The sequence below is a fragment of the Carettochelys insculpta genome, chromosome 2 (assembly GCF_033958435.1).
Source record: "Carettochelys insculpta isolate YL-2023 chromosome 2, ASM3395843v1, whole genome shotgun sequence".
In the NCBI taxonomy this organism is placed as follows: Eukaryota; Metazoa; Chordata; order Testudines; family Carettochelyidae; genus Carettochelys; species Carettochelys insculpta.
Genome location: NC_134138.1, coordinates 20,046,289 through 20,071,576, shown reverse-complemented (window position 1 = coordinate 20,071,576; position 25,288 = coordinate 20,046,289). Strand labels below are relative to the sequence as shown.

Genomic DNA, 25,288 nt, shown 5'->3' with positions numbered 1-25,288 from the left:
CCAAGGAATGAATTAGCCCTGGCTACTGAACTTCTACTTGTTGCTTCTAAGTACGGGTTAGAGTTCCACTTTGATGCCTTTTCTTGTGGGAACAATTTATGCCAACAATTTTATCTCCACAAAATAAAATGCTGATGCAAACCCAAGCCATTGCACCTCCACAGACATATATTTAGAAGTGCAAGTTCTGTGGTCTACACAGAGAGTCTAACCAAAGGCACAAAATGGCACTTAGCAAGTAGAATCCATCCTCCTGAACATCCAATCAGCATTTGCCAAAGGATTACCAAGTACAGCCAGATATTCAAAGAGAGACTCAAAGCAAAGCACCAGAGCAGAACGATGATGACGTTTTAGGAGGCAGGAAATTTGCATCTAATGTCATAGACCATCCCAGCAACAAAACGAAGATGCACCAAACTGCTTTGTAAAACACGGTCTTCAGTTAATTAGCAGCTTCACGGAAAACTAACCCACAAGTCTCTCTTTTTATCCCGAAAATACATACCTGTCTTTCAACTTTAACAAACTTGCCCATCATGCTTTGGTCTTCAGTATCTGCTGTGGATGCTTTGGCTATATACTGATCATTTCTAAAACAAACCAACAGACTTGTTAGCACTTCATGTTTCATTTTATCACAGGGTTATCTGTATTGCATAATGTAACAGAAATAAAGAGCCATTAATATGAATTAAGATTTATTTCCATGATCTTAACCCCTAGGAACCCAAGCGATAAACCAGGACCCCAATGTGCTAGACACTGCACAAACACAGAACAAAAAGATGATCCCTTCCCCAAAAGAGTGTACAAGCCAAGTGGATATAAAAACCAAGTCCTGACAGACCCCACATCACTTCAGTTTTATGTTGGTTTAATGTGACCTGTAGTAAAGAGGCCTGGCCTCCCTTGAAAGTCACTGGGAGGGACCACAACACCCCTCTGGGTGGGCTGAACCAGAACAGCTACATCTACCCTTGAAAGTAGAAGGGGAGATAGGGAAGGGAAGTACAAACATTGAGCCTTGCAGTTGTGCTAGAGCCACTGTAGGAGATGGACACATCTCAGTAGAGGAGTGGCCCAGGCTGCCTCCTGAGCACTGGCCAGAGCTCCCTGGGTTTCCAGCTGGCCAAGGCACTGAGGAGCAGTTGGTCTGCTGTCTGTCGACTGGCCACAGGTCCCTGAGATGACAGATGCAGGTACACCCCAAGGGGAGGATAGGAAGCAGCCCAGGGAAACAAGGTAACTGTACGGTTGAGAGCGCCAGCTGATACAAGGTCAGCATATTCTGGGTGCATCCCTGCTGAACCATCAGGATACGGCTCTGCCATTTTTAGTGTCCTGAGCTGGGGAGCAATGGAGTTGGTCCCCCCACCCCCGGTTCCTCCCTCACTAGGGTGGCATGATTTCCTCTCCTTAGCCCAAGAGGACTGAGGCACACCAACCTGAGCCCTGTAGACTACGCTTGGTGACTATTCTTAACTGAGCCTCTAAGCTTTATTAGTGCTCACACTTACCTGGGGCTCAATGACTGATTGGTCACCCTGCCCTGACAGAACATATTCTGTTTGCTGCCCTGCTCTGGCTGAGGACCTGGGGTCAAGGACCACTTAATTGCTCTGTCCTGATTGCAGGTCACAATCCACCAACCATTTGCTGCCCTGCCGTGACCAAGTGCTAGGACCACATGTTCTGCCTGTGTGGAGGACCGGAACACTAGGGCTATGTCTACACTAGAAGCATCTGTCGACAGAGAAATGCAACAAACACCATCTCGACAGATTGCCGCTACACACAACTTGCTCTGTTGACAGACAACTGCCAGACTGCATCGCCCTGTTGCCAGAAAGCAGAATGGCAGCTCTGCAAACAGGGCTGCCCGGCAACCAGAAATCCTTCTCTGTTGACAGAAGTGTCTACACTGTACTTCTGTTGACAGTACTCAGTAGACAGCGAGTTGTGCCTCAAATTTTTGAGGGATAACGCTGTCAAGGGAAAAGTGCAGTTCTGTCAAGACTCTGCCGACAGAAGACTCTATGGGTGTGGACACTCCGAGTTCTGTCGACAAAAAGCCCCTTCTGCCGACAAAACTCTCCAATGAAGACACAGCCTAGGTGTAGCAAATTCCCACCTTTGAACTCCCCTTAGAAGTGTGTGACAGTGAGGAGGTGGCCTCCCTTCAGGGCAGGGAGGGAGGCACGGGCACACAGCCAACAACCAAAATCAGAAGAGCTACACTGGAATAAAACTGGAGTAACCCAGGGACACTACCTAATATTCTTACATCACCCCTTCAATCCATTACAGAATATCAAGTCTTTAATCTGCCATCTCTATCTCTGGGCAGTAAAATTAAGAGAAGAATGTTTGTCCAATGTCTAATTTGTCAGCCAAAAATCCAGTGTCTTATGATATCATCTGTTAATATGGCAGCACATTGGTTAGGTAACTGAAGTAACTGCAAAGATTTTAGGACACGAGTGGCCACTTTATTTCTATTACGGCCTCTGCACAAAGTTCAGCAGTATCACTTCACCTGGGTGACTGTTGTGAAGGGAAAGAAAAAGCTCCTCCCTTTTGGGATTTCTTATGCTTGGGAGTAGAAGGCGGTCCAGGGGTAAAAATCATATCTACTCTGAAAGAAGAAAAGAACAAGATATGATAAAAATTCACAAGGTCTGCTTTCAATACCGACAGGAAATGAAAACTGCTCTGCATCCCTCCAGCAAGTTATTATCTCGACAGGCAAGGGAGTGAGTCTAGTGTTAAGGCAACAGACCACAATTCCCAGCTCAGCCACTGACTCATTTTGCTACCACAGGTAAGTCACGTAGGCCACAATTTTCAAACGTAGGCTTTTAAAAATAGCACCAAAAATCTATATTTATGCACCTAAATTAGTGGCTTGATTTGCAGAAATAACTCCCAAACAGATTATTTCAATGGAGATGCTCTAAACTAGCCACATAGGAATAGACTTTGGCTCAAGATTTGCAGTCCTCCATAACCATTTTGATACTGTAATACATTTCTTGCAGTTTTCATACTTAGTTATCATCATTTTCATTCTTATGAATTATTTTAGTGTTTTGTGGGAAAAATATCAGTCATTCAGGCTGTCCAAAGAATCCCACCTGCGGAACATTTGCCAGTATTTGGAACCAAACAGGATGGAATGTTTTGGAGGTTCTCACATGTTCCATTAATTTCTTTTGAAATTACTTTCTGAGGTCCATGCACTTCTAATCAGGAATGTTAGAACATAGCATGAAAGGCCAGCTTGGTACTTCCAACATGATCAGAAATGAAAGACCTGGAAAGCTAAAGAAACTACTGACTTTTCTGAAATTTCTATATAAATTGTGCAGACTCCAAAGGGTCAGATAATATGGGCAAAACTCTAAACTGGAATTTACAAAGGAGGTGAAAGGAGTTAGCTACCCAATTCCCACATTGCTGTCCAATGAGAGTTAGGCTCCTAAATAACTAAGTTACCTTTGAAAATGGGACTTAGGCAACTAAGTCCCTTGCTCTAGTTCAACCACAAGTTACGGGCTCGATGCAAGAATTACTTGTTGAAAGTCCATGCCCTGCGTTATGTAGGAGGTCAGACTACATGATCACAGTGATTTCTTCTGGCCTTAAAATCTACGAATTAGAAGTTGTTTTAATTAAGGAGAATAGCCACTGTTACATAAAGTCAGTAAAAGTGAGGCGGGAACAGAAGACACTAAATATGCAGAACACAAAGACAAACTATATTAAAATAAATTAAAATAATAAGCTATACTTTAGAAAGAAAAAACAGTGCAACTTGCTTTTCAAAGGTGAAAGAGAAGTTCACCCAAGTCCAAGCAAACTGTAGAGTTGAGCTGAATTGGCCTAGCTCAAGAGCAATCAAAAGAACACTTGTGATATTTGGATGGCTCAGCTGTTTGTTTTTACCTAAAGATCTGTAACAGCTCCAGACCTGACTGTTCATTACCTTGCACCTTTTGTAGTCACTTATGCTGCACCTGTGCAAAGAGACCCTAAACCACTACTCTTTGATTTGGTAGCACTCACTTTTTAGCAGTTGTGTAAAAAGCGCAGGTCAATAGAGAATCAGACTCAGCACCGTCAAAGAATGGCTCCCATATAATACAACTGCTTTAGTTTCATAAGTTCTCTCTACCGATGAGAGAGGTGACTTTCCCAAAGTCACACAAAGTCAATTGCAAAGCTTTGAGAGTCATTGCCAGGGCTTCTGACTCCCATTTGCTTGCTTTAACTCCTAATCAATATTCCTTTCACATGTGTTAATCATAAGTTCTTGCTGATGTTTCCTTCTTAGAGGTGACAATCCCAAACTCTTTTCAAAGGGCGAGTTGATGAACATGCTATTGTATGCTAACCTTCCTTTAATGCCAGCTGGATAGTTTAAAGATTCTATGACTGATGCTCAAAGGAACAACCTTTGCTCATGTGTCATCATCAGCACATTGAGTGAGTCTGAGCTGCCTAGCACATAAACAGAACAAATGCACTTCCCCACCACACACACAAACCCTGCATTTATCTCATTCCTGCAGCCATCTTACCTTGTCTGAAGGTATTTGATTCTGGAAAGCATATCAAGGTGCCCTGCTGAATATTGCTCTATCACGTCCTTTACATCATAAGGCCTCAGAGTCTCCTTAAATTTTTTTTTATAGAGACGAAACTGGAGTATTCTGGGAAGCAAACAGAACACTTTTTAGGCCCTTGTGTACACAGCACAAGAGTCAATTATAAGTCAGGCAACATATGGATTATGAAGAACTGAACGCGTGATATTGCTTCAACCCATGGTAATAAGTCACATTCAGGGAGCATCCATCTAATACTACAGCACTGTTAAGAACAGATTTCATATTTTGCTATTCATCATTCACAGGCTAGACTTTCCTAGAAAGACATACATGGGCCCAGTAGATCTCTTTCTTCCCAATATCGTTCAGATTAGACAAAGACCCAGGCATGGTTGATGGGTGAAGCTGCTGCTTGGGCAGCTGGTTCCACAGCCTGTGGTCCCACTCATACTCCACTCCTGTTCCACCCCAGGCTCTGCCCCCATTCTGCTCAGGCCCCACCTGCTTCCCACAGTCTCCTTCGTTTCTTCCCTCCATGTCTCTGCTCACCGCTCCTAGTTAAATTCTGGAACCCAAATGTAGAAAATTACATTTGGAAGAAACAATCTTGTAAAACTTCTTTCTAAAGAGAACGGAGCATGTTCTCCACTGCATCCCAGACTGTGGCGACTGGACCTGTGTACAGTACCTAACTGAATGTCAGTCACAGTTTTTTTGGTATGTTCTGAACTTTGCCAGAGATTTATTTGCAAACACTTTGTAGTAAGGGCAAATCAGCCGTACAGCTAAATAAAACATTAAAGACTATGGAACATGATGCAGGCCTTCTCTGTTTTACGTTTTCTTCACCAGTATTTCTAAACTGATTTTATATTTTAAATGTACTCTTACGCCTTCATGAAGTAATAATTCCAGATTTCTACATATTTAACTCATTGGACAAAGACACCATTTTAAATATAATCTGTGAGAGAGGTTTAGTGTGTTCACAACAAATTTTGCTGCTTTTAGAGAAAGACAACATGAATTTATTTTGTGTGATCTCCATAATAGGCAGCTTTATGAAATTTTACCATATCCTTATGATAAAAATATGTTTCCAAAAATTTTAGGTATAACAAAAGGTTTTATATCTTACAAAGGTAGTGACTTTAGTGCATGGGTGTCCAACCTTTTGGCTTGCTTGGGCCGCACTGAGTGAAGAGGAATTGTCTTGGGCCGCGTATAAAATATATAATATACTTAATGTATATAAATCACATAATAATGTTAAAAGTTTACGATCTTGTGGGGCTGCATTACTAGCTGTCCAGGGCCGCATGTGGCCTGCGGGCTGGACACGCCTGCTTTAGTGGAAGGTTCACTTACTAGTTCATCAACTAGTCAGAAATAAAGAAAAGGAAACTCCTCTGTCCAGCTACCTGGTAGAAAAGGGGTATTGTCCTTTAAAGGGCTCTCTTCAACAGCAGGTGAAGGGAAAAAGATGAGAGCATGGACAGAAAAGACAGGAAGGCTTTGGAAGCAAGTTTTTGTACCACAGGTTGAACCTCTCTGATCTGGAACTTTCTTGTCTAACAAACTCTGTAATCCGTCATGATTTTAGTTAGACAAACGACCGCTTATCATGGCTGGCCATATTTCCCATGGTCCCATGAAGATTGTTTTCAGCCACTAGTCCTGGCTCTCAATGGGTTATTTAGATGTAACTTACTCCTAAATGTCTTCTGAGAACCCAGTAAGCAATGGAAGTGTTGGTAATGACTTCCCATCGTCCAGCAAATTCTCTCGCCCAGCACCAGTCAGGTCCAGAGAGTGCCAGACAAGAGAGGTTCAACCTGTATAATACTTAACATTAAAATTAAAATGCTTGTTTTAGATAAGGGTGGTCTTTTGAATAATTTAATTAAAAACATATATGGAGATTCAAGCATTTAAGACTAAAGATGAATACTCATTGTGCATCTAGATAAGTCTATGGAAGGATATTTTGGAGATGTGATTTCATAATCGGCAGCAAAAAAACAATGTATTATTTCAGAGCAAACTTTAAGATCCTGTAGACTAGCATGTTCTGAGTCAATATTACAGTAATGCACAACTGCTTTTGTCAGTAAATTCAGAAACTGAGGGTATATACCTGTGGTTTGGCAAATACCAGATAAATTGCTTCATTACCACTTTAATGGCTCTCTAATAGCTCTGGCAGGCTAGAAGGCCTCCTCACTTTTAAGTTACTAAATCTGTCCCAGAGAAAGACTCACAAGGCAGCAACAGTCTCCGGTGAGAGTCTGCAGGAAGGATCAGGATGGGGATAAGAGCAAGCAAGCGGCTGGGCTCTAAGACCCATTGCCTTCCCTTGCCTCTTCTACCCTCTACCCATGGTTCCAGGGCACAATAGTCAGAGATGTATCTGGATTTTATACAGCAAAGTACAGGAGTGTTTGGATAGGGAGTTTTGGTTCAACTTATTATACAGGAAGAGAGGTTAAAAAGACATGGACTTTTGTCTTGTCTCAGAGGGGATAGGACTCAGATGACTCGGAGAGGATATGATTGAGGGTCTATAAAACTGTGGCTAGTGTGGAGACAGTAAAAGGATTTCAAAATGTGCAGGGTCCTTTCGTAAAGGACCCCTGTGCAGACGAGCTGTGGGCACTTTCGAAGCCTCATTAATATTCTTCGATTTGGCCATTAGCATGGCCATTTCGAAGTTTTTAGTAAGTGTAGACGCTGCCATGGTGTGAGCCTGACTCTGTGTCCTCTCTGATATGCTGGGGTAAACGGCTTTGAAAAACAGTCTGTTTATATTTGACTGCTGGGGTGTATGTGTATCAGGGCCCATGAGACTGGGCAGACTATGCAAAAATGTATTTGTGAAACTATTTGTTTAAAAAGCATTTGAGGATTGTTCTCTAAAGCTGGAACTGCTCTGCCCTAGCTCATTGACTCTGGAACAATTTACCAATGATTTCGTATCACTCAGGATTTTTAAATCTGGATGAGATGCTTTTTTAAAGGATTCCCTAGGGATTATTTCTGGGGTTGTCCTATTGTCTGTGTTATACAGGAGGTCAGCCTAGATAATCATAAGGGTCCCTTCTGGCCTTGGAATCTACAAAAAAGGTGCCAGAAAATGAGGTTTCCACTACATTGCTAGAGAAGCTAGACAATCTAATAGATCTCATTACCAACAGCTTTACATTTTCCCTTTCTCATCATGGTCCCACCAATCTTCATTATATCCCATAGTTCATACCTAAATAATTCCTCAGCATTATTGGTGTTTAAATATTTCAGTGTTTGTTGAGTCATCCTATTCTTCACTAATCATTGATTAATCAAGATGCAAATATTGACATCCTTTAATAGCCACTCAAAAACTGACACACACCTCCCCATCCCCACCAGCCACTACACCATTTTATTTTTTTCTGTTATCTCTAGAACTGGGCAACCTTCAGAATTTTTGTTCTGTGGGAAATTCTGACTTTTCAAAATTTATTTTCATCCTAAATTAGAATGAAAAGCAGAAATGAAAATTCCAACCATAGTGAAACGCTCCATTTCAATAAGGTCAAAGCTCTTATGTCATTTTGATTTTTATATACATTATAAATTATGCAATAGTGATATACAAGTCAAAGGAATAAAGTCAAAACAAAGTGTACTGACATTACTGCAGCAAAACATGGAGAATTTTCTTAAAATTTTTGTGACATAAATGATTTTTCCCAAAACATTTTATTATTCTCAAATCAGCATTTTCTTACAGAAATCTCTTCTATCGCAACATTTTTGCCTGCATTCAGTTATATCTCTTACAAGTTCCTACTATTATCTAACTCCCTGTTCTATTTAAAGACCCAAAAACAGTGAACTGCTTGGTGACATGATGCAATGATTTCCTCTAAGCAAGTATCAGAGGGGTAGCCGTGTTAGTCGGTATCCGCAAGAGTGAGAAGTCCCGTGCCACCTTTTAGACTAAGGCTTATTGCATCTGGTGAAGTGAGTCTTTGCCCACAAAACCTTATGCTTCTAATAAATCTGTTAGTCTATAAGGTGCCTCTAGGACAGGGGTCTGCAACCTGTGGCTCTGGAGCCTCATGCAGCTCTTTAAGGATTTCTTTGTGGTGCCCACTGCTATAATTGCAAAGTAAAAAAAAACAAATCAACAAAAAAAACCCCTTCTGATTATTTTTGATAAATGGTGAATGTCTAAAAGCTCAACAATGAAAAACTCATATCTAAATAGCAAATCATATGTGATCTTGAAATGTTGGACAACTCCTTTAATATGTGCAGTGCATTGGGTGTGGGATGTGATACGGTATCTATTGTGATCGTGTTGCAAATACAGTCTTGATTTTGAAAAGGAAAAGGAAGTTTGCAGCATTCCTGCTGTGAAGGGCAACATGCAGTGCTTTATCAAAGTGTTAGAGCAGCTGTACAGTGATTTCAAAAACAAAATTGTTCAGAATCTAGCACCCTCCAGAGAGAGATGATTTGGGAGTGAAAGTCAGGAAGATAGTGGTACAAAGCACACATGTAAAATGGGAGGAAATAGAATATGTAAAAAGTTTGTGAATGTTCTGCAGTAAACATGTATTGCATTGTGTGTGCACCATTTTTAAAATAGGGGTTGCAAAAAGTATGGTTTGACATTACTTATTAAGTACCGTCTTGTATTCATATGCATTGTGGCTCTTGAATTATTGAGTTTTTTAACTAATTTCAAAAAAGAATGGCTCTTCTTGCTATTTTGGTTGCCAACCCCTGCTCTATGCCAAGCGTTAAAGGTCATAGCAAATACTGATGAGAATAAAGGATTTACCTGACAGCTCGGATGGCTGCCTTTAATGTGGGGATCATATCTTCCATGAGGAACTCATTACTATAACCCCTGTCTTCAGTCATGGGATCCCCTGTTCCTGCATCTGTAAAGTAGATTGAACAGCATAATGCAAAAATCAGACCAGGATTTACAGGATTCTTCAAAACAATATTAAGCCAAGTAATACAAACTAAATTCATTCAACAATCACACATGAGAAAGAAGTTCCTTTGGCTAGCATTTATTCCCTGAACAGGGTGATGCCTCATCCTGTGTGCTTCTACATCAGACAAGGAAAAAGAAAGACATTTTGTGATTTCAGAAATTCTCCCAATACTCTAGTTGTTTTGTGAACTATCTAGAATGTCCCTTCTCTTCAAATAGACTTAGAACCTCCCCTTTTTGAGTTTTTAAGAATAAATCATTGCCATAATAGTCTACTGAGTGGGAAATGATGATAAAGAGCTTTGGCTTGGTTCTATTCTCACTTAAACTTGTTTAACTCCAGTGCTACTTTACTGACTTCATCCATGTGAGTGATCGATAATCAGGCCTTAACTGTGAATTCACAGCCATTATTCAGACATTAATGAGCCATATATAAGAGAGAGGAAATGTGATCAGGAGAAGCTGAAAGGAAAAATGTTCTGCGCTCTATACTTAGGGTGACCAGATGGCCTGTTTTTAAATGGACAGTCTTGTATATAAACCCTGCTGCAGGTATCCCTACTTTTTTCTTACAAAGGTCAAATTGTCCTGTATTTTCTTTCTCCCCTCCTATCAGTACTGGTGGGTCATACTGCTGGCCAGATCCTTGCTTGCAACTGCTTGCCCATCAGCAGTGAATGTATGTGTGTCTGGGAGGGGTGGGTTTCATAGGCTGATGACTGGAGTGGGCATGCAAGACTGGTCATTGGGCACAGCTGCTGCATGCAGGGCCGGTTGCTCCCCCTGCTGGTCCATCAATGCAGTCTCTGCAGTGTGCCTCCCCTTGGCCAGCAGGCCCCTCACCCCATCCCATTTCCAGCCAGCACTGGCTGCTTGCGGTGGTGGCTGGTGAGTGCAAGCAGCTGGTGGCTGGTTACATGTCACCTCTGCTGCCGGCCTATCAGCCTTTTACATGCTTCTCCTCTGTCCCCTCCCTGTTGTGCTCCTTCACCCGCTCAGCCCTGCTGCTCCTCCATATTCTGCTCCCCTCTCCCCACGGCAGAATGCATCCTACTCCCAGAACTGTGTGGAGAACCACCCCCTGGTCATATCATTCAGCTCAACAACAGCCTCGCTGGCAGCCATGGAATGTTCAACACCCCACAGTCTCGGGCAAAAGGGGCAGGGCCTGAATGTGCCAAAGCCCTGGCACTGGGAAGATTTTCCACTCCTCAGCTGAGCTCTGGACTGGTGAGAAGAAAAATATTTCCAGCCTATTTGCATCCCAACCCTACAGGCTCTGCACCTGCCCGCCCCTCCAGGAGTTCAGCACCTTCTTCACATTCTGCCCCTGTCCTAGGTTCTGCCCTTAGGCGATGCGATGCAGGGTTGCTCTGTCCCCCAGGCATCCTCCCCTACTAAGCCATTTCTCTGGCTGGGTTCACTGCAGGCTCTGCAGTCAGGTTCCCTGGGCGCACAAGGCATAGTTAGGGATTAACCCTTTTCTGTCCATACTGTAGGCAGGGGATCAGAGGTGGCTGAGTTATGTCAGGGGCCAGAAGTAGCTTGGAGATAAGTCCTCCCTACTTCCCATCCCCAGTCCCTGTGGCTGGAAGTAGCTGCTGTCCCTTCCCTCCTGAAGTGTGCTGAAAGGCTGCTGCTGGCCATGCTCTGGTGCTGAACCCTCCCAGAAATCTGAGGAGGGGGGCTGTGACTCTGCACGCCCCCTCAGGTTGCCTCAGAGATGCAGTGACAGGTACTAGGAGAGGTGGGTCCATCCCAGGGGCCCAGCCAGGCATGGCAGGTGGTGCATACAGGGCAAGGAGGATCTAGTGAGTTGGCTACCCCCATCCTTGTGTGAGACAGGGGTGTGTGTGTGTGTGTGTGTGTGTGTGTGTGTGTGTGTGTGTGTGTGTGTGTGTGTGTGTGTGTGTGTGTGTGTGTGTGTGAGAGGGAGAGACCTCTCCCTATGCAAACCTTACAGATAAGATCAATAAAGGGACTTCAGCTACTCAGCTATGTCTTTTAATAGGGCCTCAGTTACCTTGATGTTAATTTGAATGTTTTCACGGCCTAGTTCTGATTGACTGCGATTGAACTCGCTTGAGTGCGAGTAATTTTACCAGATGACCTATATGCAGCATAGGGAAATATGGTCACTCAATCTATACTGTGCTGCCACTGGCAAAGGGCCATTTGTGGACCGTTCCAGGCGCAAGGCTGCCCTCTGGTGGAATTCCTGAAGAACTTGAAGTCCTCCCTTCAAACTGGATTTGCCCCACGTCAGACCAATGCAGATATAGGATGACACAGGCCTTCTCTGAGCACCCAAAATGACTTCAGCGGGAGACAGAGGTGCAGAAGGATCAGGCCCACTATGGAACTTTATTATAGTTAAGTTACTTTTTCATAGCAATTCAGTCAAGTACAAATTCAGGCCCTACCCCCACGTGCCTTGGTGACTACAGCGGCTTGCTGGGCAGTGCAAGTGCTGTGGTTCCCCTGCAAAATGGGACAGGATTTAGAGGGGATACAGGAGCACAGGTGCTGAATTCCTCTATTCTTTGGGGAGCAGCAGGGAAGGGCTTGGCCCCCTGCTCTGCCCCAGGCCTTGCCCGCACTCCACCCTTTTCCCGAGACCCCACTCCTGCCCTGTTCCTTCTCACCCTGGCACCACACCACCCTGGCCTCGTCTCTTCCCCTGCCACTCAGCACTGCCTGCACGGCAATGAACGACCGATCAGCAGAGCCACCAGAGGACAGGAGGTGGTGGGGAGGAGGCACTGATTCGTAGGGTTGCCGGTGGGTGCTGAGCACTCACGGAATCAGTAACTCTGCATACAAGTGACCTGTGCCCCCTGCTTGACACAGAGCCCCACTGTGCAGGGAGACCTACTTCAGATGACAGGATTAACGAATGTGCTGTACGTAGCTCCCTACCTTAGGGGGTCCACACTAGAGCAGAGGAGCAGCATTTCTGCTCTGCTGCCTGGAGTTTGCTGTGACAATTCCTTCCTCCTTTCTCGGTGCATATGCCTAGTGTTCAGCATAGCTATAGGGCATAGATGTGGGCCCAGACTATGGTCCTAAAATCAGAGGTTACTTATAACTGAAATTCTAATATACAAATTGCACCTGATCAGCTGAGACCATTTGGAATTTTCTTTCCATGTCTCTGTACACTAAGGGGCAGGTACTGCAGCAACAGGGGAGATGCCCAGGCACTAACCAGGATTGTGTTACACCAAGAATGCTTCACAGGCAGTTAGGCTCCTTGGAACTACTGCCTCTACTCTAACAATGTATGAGAGTCTTAGGGCTTGTCTACACTGGCAAGTTCCTGTGCTGAAACTTTCACCCCGTATCCTTCCTCACAAAGCTCATTTCAATGTAGGAACTTGCCAATGCAGACAGACTCCCAGTGCTGGGAGCTACGTCCTGGTGGACGTGGTTTCCCTGTAGCACTAGGAGAGCTGTCTCCTAGTGCTGGTGCTATGACCACACAGGAAGAGGTAAAAATGAATTAATATAGACGTGCTACCTTCTGAGCTTTGCCAAAAGGCGTATGCTTTCATTCGGAATGCAGTCCGAAAACGCTCCTTATTATTCAAGCCAACATTCTTAGGCTCTTTAGAAGGACTTTCTTCAATGGCATCTACATTCAGAGGGGTAAACAGCTTTCCTTTAGTATTGGTACCACGAACCCGATCCAAGAGACCCAGCTTTTGGCTACAAAATAAGCAGAAGTGACCAATTTTCCTCCGTTAATGCAGACTAGTACACTTTAACTTGCTTTCATGATGCTGTTAATTTATGAGATCCCAAACAAATATTTCACATATTAGAAGAATATTGCTGGAGCTATGGTAATAGATCAGCATCTTTGTAACCAACAAGTAAACTCAGTAGAGAATTCACTGTTTTTCCACGGGGGTCAGGGGGAGAACAATAATATTAATGCAGCCAATGTTACTGTCCTCTCCACGTACTCTGCCATACTGCTTCTGCTCCTGTGATCCACTTTATCATTAAGAAGACAAACACCTGTATTTAGCCAGTATCATCATCTGAAGATAGAGAGAATTGTCCTTTCCAGCTCAGTGCCCTCTTTAAGTGCAGGGTCCCTGGGAGGCTATTAAATGAGCCACCCGTGCAGGTAATGATGAATGAGACAAGCCTGAATGTGCACTGGACTGAGGATAAATTATCTTCGCTAGCACAGAGAACACAAAGACAGCCCTGTGCAATTGCTGCATACGTGGCACTGCAGTTCTCATCCCTTAAATTCCAGTCATTATTGACGGCTGGGCAAAAAGAGGAGAATGTTTTCTGACTGATAAGACATTCAACCATTCTGATGCCTTTCAGTCCACTAGCAATTCCTTTTGTTGCCCTGTTAGAACATTAATGCTGCGTGCCTGTGTGCTCTCCAGGATACTCTGCAGCTGGTCCTGCACGGGTCCCTCCATACTAACCTCTGAACTGGCAGCAGTGATCTCTTTGCAGGCCAAATGACTTTATCAATAATCGAGGAGACCACAAAAACAGCTTACAGTAGCCCAAAGTTATTTGCTGTATGTCAGATGCAGTGAAAAACTGAACGGGTGTCAGACCCACAACTGAAACTGTATTTGGTACTCATGAGAGATTCTCTTGTAATGATTGAAGTATGGGGTGAAGAGGTGTCTTGTGGGACAAACGCAGAGCCATGCGACACTGGAATACTCTCATCTTTACTATGTGTGGCCATTTAAGATAATAGGAATGTAGGTATCAGTGGGGGGTGGGGGCACAGACTTGGTGAGCCAATAGGCAAGGTTTGAGGCGTGGCTCTGTGCTCCAGGAAGGAGCAGGGCTTCAGGAAAGAGGGGCCTGGCTGTAGCAGTGAGCCCTTAGTGTAGTCTGGAGCCTGCCACACTGCCCACACCCCCCAGCCCTCAGAACAACCTGGAGGGCACTTCACAGTGCTCCGGCAGAGATTTAAAGGGGCCACGGCTCCAGATGCCACTGCTTGTGGTAGCAGCAACAGCAGCTAGGAGCCCCAGGCCCTTTTAAATCACCAGGACCTGAGATAATTATTATATTATTATATTATTTATTATTTATATATTATTTTATTATATTATAACTGTCCCCTTTGCCCCCTCCCCAATCAATGGGCAAATATGAAAAGAGAAAACTAGGCTCACCTATTACTTGAATGTATATACCTAAATTTTCTTGTGATGTTTGATCCAAAGAATGACTCCCTACTAAATTACTGTGAACTGAAGTTGTTAAGATGAGAAGTTAATGGTTACCAGTAAAACAGTGAAGTATCAGAACTGGCTTGGCTTAGGTTTGAAGGGTGCAGATCAGAGGTAGCCCCCCTTTGTTTTCCGGGGCACCCATTCAAAAGAAATGCAGACGGCGAGATTTTCCAGCTCTCCCTTTGCAAATTATGATTTTATTTTTGTCATGCTATTATTACCAGCAACACAGAAATATTAGATTGCAGACAATCCTTTCTAACACAGCATGATATTTGTGTACCTCTTTTTATTCAAGGATCTCAAAGGCCATGTCTACACTTAGGAAAAACTTTGAAATGGCCACGCTAATGGGCAAATCGAAGAATACTAATGAGGCACTGAAATGAATATTCAGCACCTCATAGAATCATAGAACACTAGAACTGGAAGGGACCTTGAGCGGCCATTGAGTCCAGCCCCCTGCCCCAATGGCAGGACCAAGTACTATCTAAACCATCCCTGATAGACATCTACCTAACCTGTTCTTAAATATCTCCAGCGATGGAGATTCCACAACCTCCCTTGGCAATTTATTCCACTGTTGGACCGCCCTGACAGTTAGGAACTTTTTCCTAATGTCCAACCTAAACCTCCCTTGCTGCAGTTTAAGCTCGTTGCCTCTTGTTCTATCCTTGGAGACCAAGAAGAACAAGTTTTCTCCTTCCTCCTTATGACTCCCTTTTAGATACCTGAAAACCGCTATTGTGTCTCCCCTCAATCTTCTCTTTTCCAAACTAAGCAAGCCCAATTCTTTCAACCTTTTTTCATAGGTCACATTCTCTAGACCTTTAATCATTCTTGTCGCTCTTTTCTGGACCCTGTCTAGTTTCTCCACATCTTTTTTGAACTGTGGTGCCCAGAACTGGACACAATACTCCAGCTGAGGCCTAACCAGAGCAGAGTAGAGTGGAAGAATGACTTCTCGTGTCTTGTTCACAACACACCTCATTAGCATGTTGCTGGCTGCGGCACTTCAAAAGTGACGTGCTTTGCTCACGCATGGCTTGTCCACATGGGGGTCCTTTTTGAAAGGACCCTGCAAACATGAAAATCCCCTTATTCCTATCATCTTATATGGACACATTGGTGCTAATTTGCTAAGCTGATGAGTCAAGAACATTAAGGTAATCAAAGAAACCGGTCTGGTCAGTTTTCAGACATTCTTTCACTAGAAGTCCAATGTGGACATCTCTTTAAACCCTTCATGTAAATTTAATGCCTATGAAAGGGTAATAGTTCAACAGCCCTGGAGATTGAAATCCTTGGTGCTTACCCCATTAAATAGTACAGCACAACCAGTGGCAATGCAGGTCCCATGGGTTCTGCCAGGGGGCCTCATCCCCATCTTGGGGAGAGAACGCCTCTGCAATGAGAGGAGCATTCAGTCTCTAGTCCATCAGTTTCTGCAAGATTTTGGACAAGTGCTGTGATACTTTCGAAGTGCCGCAGGGGGGGCAGCATGATAATGAGGCGCTGAATACTCATTTCAGCACCACATTAGTATTTTTCGATTTGGCCATTACCATGGCCTTTTTCAAGTTTTTCTTAAGTGTAGACGTAGCCAAACTGTTTGTATATTTATGTGTATTATTTATTATGTATGTATTATATCAATCCTACTTTAGAGATCAGAAAACTTGACTTCCTGACAAGCAGATAGCGAGAAAGTGGTAGAGGTTGGAAAAAACCTTGAGCTCCTAATGCCTGATCCCTAATCCCACGTCTAATTAGTTCCCAATACCCAGTAAAAATTCTGACTTTACGTAAGGGCTACAGGATCAGATTCAAAACACTTGACAGCCTTATTTATCCAGTTAACAGAGATGTTGTGAACAAGATATGAGAAGTAATTCTTCCACTACTGATTAGGCCTCAACTAGAGTACTGTGTTCAGTTCTGGGCCCCACATTTTAAGAAAGATGTGACGAAATTTGAAAGGGTTCAGAGAAGAGCAACTAAAATGTTAAAGGTCTAGAAAATATGACCTATGAGACAAGATTAAAAGAACTGAGTTTGTTTAGTTTGGAAAAGAGAAGGCTGAGAGAGTACATGATAGGAGCTTTCAAGAACTTAAAAAGGTGTTATAAGAATGAGGGACAAAAATTGTTCTCCTAAGCCTCTGAAAATAGGACAAGAACCCATGGGCTTAAACTGCAGCAAGAGAGATTTAGGTTGGACATTAGGAAAAAATTCCTGTCAGGGTGGTTATTTACTTGAATAAATTCTATAGGGTGGTTGCAGAACTTCCCTCATTCAAGATATTTAAGAACAGGTTTTTTAAATATCTAACAGAGATGACATAGATGGTGCTTAGTCCTGCCATGAGGGCAGGGAACTGGATTTGATGACCTCTTGAGGTTCCTGTCTGTTCCAGTGTTCTATGATTCTATGCCTGTCTTGACAGGGTCTACAATCACAAAGAGGCAGCTGTGTTAGTCTGTATCTTCACAAAACAAAACAAGCAGTCCTGTAACATTTTAAAGATTAACAAAATAATTTATCAGGTGATGGGCTCTCATGGGACAGACCTGCTTCTTCAGATCTGGACATTTCTAATAAAAGTAAACTGAAGTGAAGAGAATTTAACAGAAAGATAAAAAAAATAAATGAAAACTGTAGAATCAGCTACATAGGACAGAGGGGGAGTTCAGGGAGGGGGTGAGAAAATTATTCATGCAAGTGTCTATTAAGTTAAGTGGGCTGCCTGAGATCACTACAAATATCAAAGATGGGGAAACTGTTCCTGTAATGCATAAGATAATTGATATCTTTGTTGAGATCAAGGTGTAAAATATCCAACTTGAGAAGGAACTCCAATTCAGATGTCTCCCTTTCTAATGTGGTGTTAAAGTCACTTTAGTTTCGAGTGCGGGCTTTCAGGTCTTGAATGCTATGGCCTACTCCATTGAAATGCTCACTGACAGGTTTATGTGTTTTCAGATTCCTATTGTCTGATTGTGTCTATTCATTCTTTGGTGAAGTGATTGTCCAGTTTGTCCAATATACATAGCAGAGGGGCATTGCTGGCACACGATGGCATGTATAACATTGGCAGAGGTACAGGAATATGTGCCTCTGATTGTGTAACTGACATGATTAGGTCCAGTGATGATGTGTCCTAGCGTGCACATGTGGACAGAATTGGCAACGGGGTTTGCTGCAGGAAAAATTATGAGGATTAGTATTTCTGTGGGATGGCATGTGGTTGCTAGTGAGAATTTTCCTGAGGTTAGACAGCTAACTGACCTGACAACCACCTAACCTCAGAACAGAAGAACAGAACTAGGCTGTGTCAAACAAAGAGGGAGGGCTGAAGTAATCTTCCTACGCTAAAATTGCTATGGGATATCACACTCTTAATAACTAGCAAGACAGTATTTAAAGGGTTGAGGAACCAATGGCAAGTGAGCAAGACTTCTGGCATGAAGCCATAACCAGGTAAAATCCTGACTAGGGACAGATTAAGGGTTTGGGCCAAATGCTGACTTGTAGAATGTGAGCATGTAGTATGCACAGGGGAGGTGGTGTTCGTCACAGAGCAGCAACAGCCTGCCCCACAAAGCTGAATCTCCCAGGAAGGTACAATACCCAGCACTTGTACCAGAGTTCCATCCCTTCTTATCAGCACCACTCATTCTATCCTGTGCCACCAATGGGCCCAAGGACAGCCAAGCCTGCCTCCCATCCAACCACATCACATGACTACATGGCTTTACCCTGCTTGGAAGGTGAGATCCAGTAAAACTTTGGGCCCACAAAAATTATGTCAGCCTTCTCCCATCATAGATGCTTTCATGTAGCCTCACCACTGGATACCGTCATCTTTCCCCCATCTCCTCAGTAGTCTTTTCTTCTTCTCCCCAGATCTATATAGTCAGGGCTGTCCCTAGGCATATGTGAAATATGTGACTGCACAGGGCACCCACAAATTTGGGGCACCAAATTTCTGGGCCTTCTCTACAGCCATATGTTCTTGTATGCCTGAGGATATTTTCAAAAACATTAAAGGGACTACATTGTTTCACTAAGCAACTAAATGACTTAGGTGCTTTTGAAAATCATATCCTTGCTATATATGTGGGTTCCAAGCATGTTTAAGGAGCTGGAATCTGACTGATATCACATTCCATTGCAGTTATTTCAGAAACCCCAGTTCTTTTCAGCAGGGATCAGCTCCAAAGCCCATCAAGGTCAAGGGGAGTCTTTCACTGGGGATATCTATGAGCTTTACATCAAAATCTAAATGAGAAGGTTGGGATTTTTTTTAGAACTGCCAAAGGACCTAGTACAGGTTGAACCTCTCTTGTCTGGCACCCCTGGGACCTGACCTGTGCTGAACAAGAGAATTTGCCGAACCACAGGAAGTCAATATTGTCTAGCTGCATTACCAAGACTTCCACTGCTTACTGGGCTCTTAAAATACATTACGGGATATATTTCAGCTATGTAACAGCACAGAACACTGAGAGCCAAGGCTGGTGTCTGCAAGCAAACTTTATGGGACCAAGGGAAACTTGGCCACACCCATGATAAGTGGCTGTCCAGCTATCTAAAATCGTTATGGATGTTGCTGGATGAGAGAGTTCTGGACTAGAGAGGTTCAACCTGTAACTGTTCGTCCATTTTATGACTCCATTACACCTGTTTACAAGGACCTTGTGAACATAGTGAATTAGAACAATTATGACTCCTCGAGTCAAGATATTACGGTGTTATTAATCAGCAACGTTAGCTAGAAAAGTCAGATTCTCACCACATCAACCTGAGTGCTAAGCCCTGATTCTACAACATAGCCTAACCAGAAGACTTTTTAGAACAATCCTTAAATATAAACAAATAGGCTAGTTACAAAAAATCCAGTCGTAGACTGGTATCTTGGGTGCATTATTAAAGGGGAGAAACAAAGGAATCACATTGAAATAGATTAATTATTTTAATTAATGTTTACAGTGTTAATAGAATTTTGGTTCGCAGTATGTGAGCCTACATGCAAAATGTTAAACAATAACACATCCTCAACAATAATATTAAAACAAGGATATAATCATGACGGTTACATACCTGGCAGTACCATCCAACTGCTCTTTTCTTTTGTGAAAAAGAAGATTGAAAGCAAAAGGAAAAAGCAAGAAGAGAAGAAGTGTGTGTTAAATTGAGAAGTTTTCTTCCTGGCATTGTTGTCGAGCAGAGGTTCTCGTCTTTTTCCATACTGTGACCCCATGTGACAAAAGAAGCAGCTCTGGCACTCCCTGCACAACTAGACCTACAGAAAAGAAGGCTGGCATGATCTCTATCCAAAACTGTTTATGACCTTCATGATGAGGAAAATGTGAAAATAGTAGGGAGACAAATGAGAAAAGCAGAAAAATTAACTGAGTCCTAAATAAAGGGATTTTTCCCTTGAAGATTTATTTTTCAGTGCATCCAAAACTAGTTGGGGGTGAAAGATTTTGTGAGGAAAACAAATTGTGATGTATTCTTTCATTAATGGAAATGTGACATGTTCTTTTCTTTCTCAGGTTACTGAGGCTATGTCTACATGGCTACGTCTACACGTGAAGCCAACATCGAAATAGCTTATTTCGATGTAGCAACATCGAAATAGGCTATTTCGATGAGTAACGTCTACACGTCCTCCAGGGCTGGCAACGTCGATGTTCAACTTCGACGTTGCGTGGCACCACATCGAAATAGGCGCTGCGAGGGAACGTCTACACGCCAAAGTAGCACACATCGAAATAAGGGTGCCAGGAACAGCTGCAGACAGGGTCACAAGGTGGACTCAACAGCAAGCCGCTCCCTTAAAGGGCCCCTCCCAGACACAGTTGCACTAAACAACACAAGATACACAGAGCCTACAACTGGTTGCAGACCCTGTGCCTGCAGCATGGATCCCCAGCTGCCACAGCAGCAGCCAGAAGCCCTGGGCTAAGGGCTGCTGCCCACGGTGACCATAGAGCCCCGCAGGGGCTGGAGAGAGAGCATCTCTCAACCCCTCAGCTGATGGCCGCCATGGCGGACACCGCTATTTCGAAGTTGCGGGACGCGCAACGACTACATGGTCCCTACTTCGACGTTGAACGTCGAAGTAGGGCGCTATTCCTATCCCCTCATGGGGTTAGCGACTTCGACGTCTTGCCACCTAACGTCGAAGTTAACTTCGAAATAGCGCCCGGCGCGTGTAGCCGTGACGGGCGCTATTTCGAAGTTAGTGCCGCTACTTCGAAGTAGCGTGCACGTGTAGACACGGCTTATGACAGCCCTATTTCGAAATGTTTTGAAATAACACAACCACACACAACACGCATTTCTGGTCCATAGCACTATTTTCTAAATAGTGCCACTGGAACCCATTATGGCCTTTTTTAAAATAGGCTTTATTCCTCAGGAAATGAGGTTTACCCAAATTGAAATAACACACCCGTTATTTTGAATTTATTTCATAATAGTGTGTGCATCATTTAGATGCTGCCCAAGTTATTTAGAAATAACTGCTGTTATTTCAAGATAACTTGACCATGTAGACATAGCCTGATAGAGAAAAGATCCAGATACAAAATACAGGAATACACATTAATACATACAGATAGTAGATAGTAATTGTAATATTTAGTATTCATATTGCACTTCGAATCTATATAAGTCAATGTGAGGAAGGATTATGATCCCCACATTCAGGCAGGGAAACTGAAGATCAGAAAGGCTCATATCCAGATCTGCAAAAGTTTCCATTCAATTGTGGTGCTTCTGATTTTTGACTGAGAAAGCAGATTTAACTTTAAAACAGCAAGAAAAAAATGGACTCACTTCCAAAAAACTGTATTTTTTCTGAACTCTCTCCACTACAACATTCTACCCTCAGCTAATGGCTGCAAAAGAAGAGAAATCCTTTGACTCTTTCTCCTGGATTCATCAGATAATAAAAGATTCCCCCTTAAAAAGGCCAACATTAATTCAGTTTACTCTGTTCTACCTGGGTTCTGAACCAGACCCATAATTATAATGTCAGAACACTCTGGCCAGTACAGTTCCAGAGAGAAGGGAAAGAATCTTCAGCATTAATAAAAACCTTACACATAAATAATACTGTCAGTTTGCAGGTCAGTCACCTATTCCCAAGGACTCCTGTAAAATCCATGTTACAAATGTCACTGGGATTCAAAATGGAGGCACACAAAGCTGCTCCTGAGATGTCCTGCTGGATGAAATCCAGGGTACTACAAAAAGAAATTGACTCCATAATAGATTCTTAGTCATTCCCTTTGTTAAAAGCCAAGTTCTGCTCATTTTCCCATTTCAAAGAGGATTAGATCAAAGTTAACTAACAAACTGCTAATGTTCATTAACAAGGTCCACGGACAGTCTGCAGATTTTGAGGGGTAGAGTCACATCCTACCTGGCCACAAACTATTTATTAGTGTTGACAAGAAAAGAAAAGAAAAGAAAAACATCAAAGTCGGTTAAACAGGTAGATTTTTCCCATCTTCTCTGCAAGCTGAGCAACTGCACAGAGTTGATTCTGAAAGCTGTCTCCTACTTACCCCTGACATCTGCAGAAGAGAATAGTTGAGAGATGTGTAATATCACACAAAAAAGCCTTCCTTACAGCAGAGTTCACTTAATGGACATCTGAAAAGCAGCATGCTTGCCAAACTGGGACAATTTCAAAGATTTATGCAATGCCTACACACAATGGATAAATGACAAACCTTCTACTGATGGTCTGTAATATTTCCTAGCATAAGTCTCCTACTGTCTTTTGTTCATCTCAAGTCAAAGGCACTCACAGTGCCAATGGGATGAGTGTAGCACAAGCTTAAATGGAACAGAATTCCCTCTTTGCATAGCTCTGACTTTATTCTTTTAATCATTATGTATTAAGATTATTGCAAAGTGGTCACTCCTTGGCTCCGTATATTTCTATGAAGTATTAAAAAGCTGGCCCATCTTTTCTTTCCATTGGGTTCTTCCTCCTGAATTAATTGGAATCCAAGGGAATCCCCTGCTTGGATGGAGCCTATAAATAGTACCTCCTGAATAGATTTAGTTTTTTTTTCTTTTTCTTATGAAGAGGAAACATTTCCTGATGAACAAAAGTACAATTTCGAGCCAGAAAAGTGATTTAAGACACAATGGCATTTGGAGGTTCCTTATTTATTTTCTCTACATAATCACACATGCTCATGTTACAGCCAGAAATGGTTTTCAGACTAACAACTTGTCAAATTGAACCTGAATCTGAAAAACAAGTGGCATTCTTCCTGCCTCTTAGTCCAGCATTAGAAACAAAATACGTAGGAATCAAAGCTCGGCTTCCCATTTTCTAAAGGACAGCTGAAGCACAGCAGAATCCAATTTACTTTCCCATAGCTGTATTTCCTCTGCAAGGCTCATGTTGTCAGTTCTTTCGAGAGACAGGTTGCAGAAAATGATGAGTATGCGCATGTGGATATTTATATACTTGTAACTCCGTAATCGCGGTGTCCCTGATCTGGCAACACCCTGTGGTGTGGGCCCTGGTAGGGGAGGAGGAAGTGGCTCTCTAGGCTCCTGTTCCCTGCTCCAGCCCTCAGCTGGGGAAATGGCAGCTCAGCAAAGTGCTTTGACTGGAGGTTTTTCCCCTGCTGCTCCCACAGTAGTGGGGGGCAGTGCCTGGGAGCAGTAGGGGGTGCAGAGAATGCACCAGGTAAGCATTCCATCTTCCTCCTCCTCATGAACAGACCCCACACTTCCAGTCTCCTCAAACACCCTTCCTCCCAAACCCTACATCCCTCACCCCCAGAGCGCTTCTGCCCCCTACCTCCCTGACCCTGTATAGCTGTCTATGTTACATATTAAATCAAAATGCAGTACTTTGCAAAATGCATTTTTTTTCACCTTCAAAACAGAAAGTCTATATAAACACACCTGGTCTGGAAAAATTCCATAATCCGGCATAGCCTATTTCCCAAAACGGCCAGATCAAGAGGTTAAAGTGTATTTGTTTTTGTGAGCATTATATGAATACATATGTGTATGTATGCCTACACACACAGACACACACACACAGACCACTGTTCCCTTCTGCCCACAATATTACATCAACTGGAGTGGATTATTGTATGGCTCTGTAGTGATCTGCTGAATGTATTTAAAATGACATAACTTGCCATTTTTACACTTGCTTTTCACACAGTCATGTATTTGCTCCATATCTAAGTCCCTTCCTTACATTTCAGTTTATAAGAAAGTGGTCTTGGGGTGGTTTTTATTCTAAATATTTTTAATTCTCCTTTATAGGGGCCTATTTGCACAACCCATGAGCAGTATTTAAATTAAGTTAGGAGAGTTGCAGAGCTCCATCCTTACAGAAGTCTATGAGAATGAGCTGTAAATCAAAACACAAAGAGAAACATCACAATTTTTTTTCCCAATGTACCATACCCACTTTTCAAAAACTCAAAGGTTTCACAATTAGTTTCGCTGCCTCTATGGAACTGAATTATTATCTAAAAAATAGAAAAGTCTGCATGAATTAAATTGATGTGCAATAGACAATAGTGACGGAAGGTGGTAAGCAATAAAATATCCAAAGAGAAACTCATCAAAAAAGATATATTGGCTTATACCAGCGGAAACACTTAGGCCTGAAACCTCCCTGTAAAGTGAAACTGGTGATGTTCCCCTGATTTGCATGAGTAACACTGAGAAAGCCCCAATTACCAAAATGTTTATCCACATAAATTGCACATCCCTTGTCCTGTCTGGGTTCTGCTGTATAGGGTGTTACTGATCTGTGGGAACAGTGCACTTGCCTGAAATATGGAAATGATACCACTGATTCATAAAACCTCCAGGTGGCCACGAGATCCATCCTATTTGGGTTAGTAGCATAGTACCTCCAGGCAGCCTGGACAACACAAGAAGAGACATGAGTAGAATCAGGGGAAATGCTTATCTGTGATTATAAGTGACTTTAGCCAGTTAACACTCCTCTTAGTTCAAATTAAGATAATCATGCACATGTTCGGTGAGTCACCCTGAATTAGTATAGAGTAATATTGTAAATTGCCATTAGATGGTGCCACAGTTCACGTAAGGCTTATAATAATAAAAAATGCCCTAGAACTGTAATCCTCAAAAAATGTTCCCGTGAGCATACTTGACAAGATACTGTGCACTTCCCATTACTGTCAGACACCCAGAAGATGGTACTTTCTACTAATCTTACTTTATTCTAAAGTCTGATCAGTCTAAAGGAGCATCTAGCTCAGTAAAGCGTACAGTATAATGTGTGAGCTGTCTGATGTTTCTTGAAACCTGAAACAGCCGTGATTAGGAGATAGCAATTAGTTTAATATATTGCTGTGAAAGGTTCTGTTGAGTGATTTTAGACACTGGCATATGACTTGTACCAAGCTTTTGTT

The 25,288-nt window shown here is 42.8% G+C and overlaps 1 protein-coding gene across 1 annotated transcript in view; it reads right to left on the bottom strand.

The window, feature by feature from the left end:
* KCNQ3 (potassium voltage-gated channel subfamily Q member 3) overlaps positions 1 to 25,288 on the bottom strand; it is a 249,181-nt gene that overhangs the window by 1,491 nt on the left and 222,402 nt on the right. The window contains exons 8-14 of the mRNA XM_074985612.1: positions 24,677 to 24,771; positions 19,944 to 19,970; positions 13,133 to 13,320; positions 9,445 to 9,547; positions 4,584 to 4,715; positions 2,540 to 2,638; positions 509 to 593 (exon numbers count right to left, since the gene is read on the bottom strand). Coding sequence (XP_074841713.1) covers positions 509 to 593; positions 2,540 to 2,638; positions 4,584 to 4,715; positions 9,445 to 9,547; positions 13,133 to 13,320; positions 19,944 to 19,970; positions 24,677 to 24,771 — 729 coding nt within the window. The remainder of the gene's footprint in view (positions 1 to 508; positions 594 to 2,539; positions 2,639 to 4,583; positions 4,716 to 9,444; positions 9,548 to 13,132; positions 13,321 to 19,943; positions 19,971 to 24,676; positions 24,772 to 25,288) is intronic.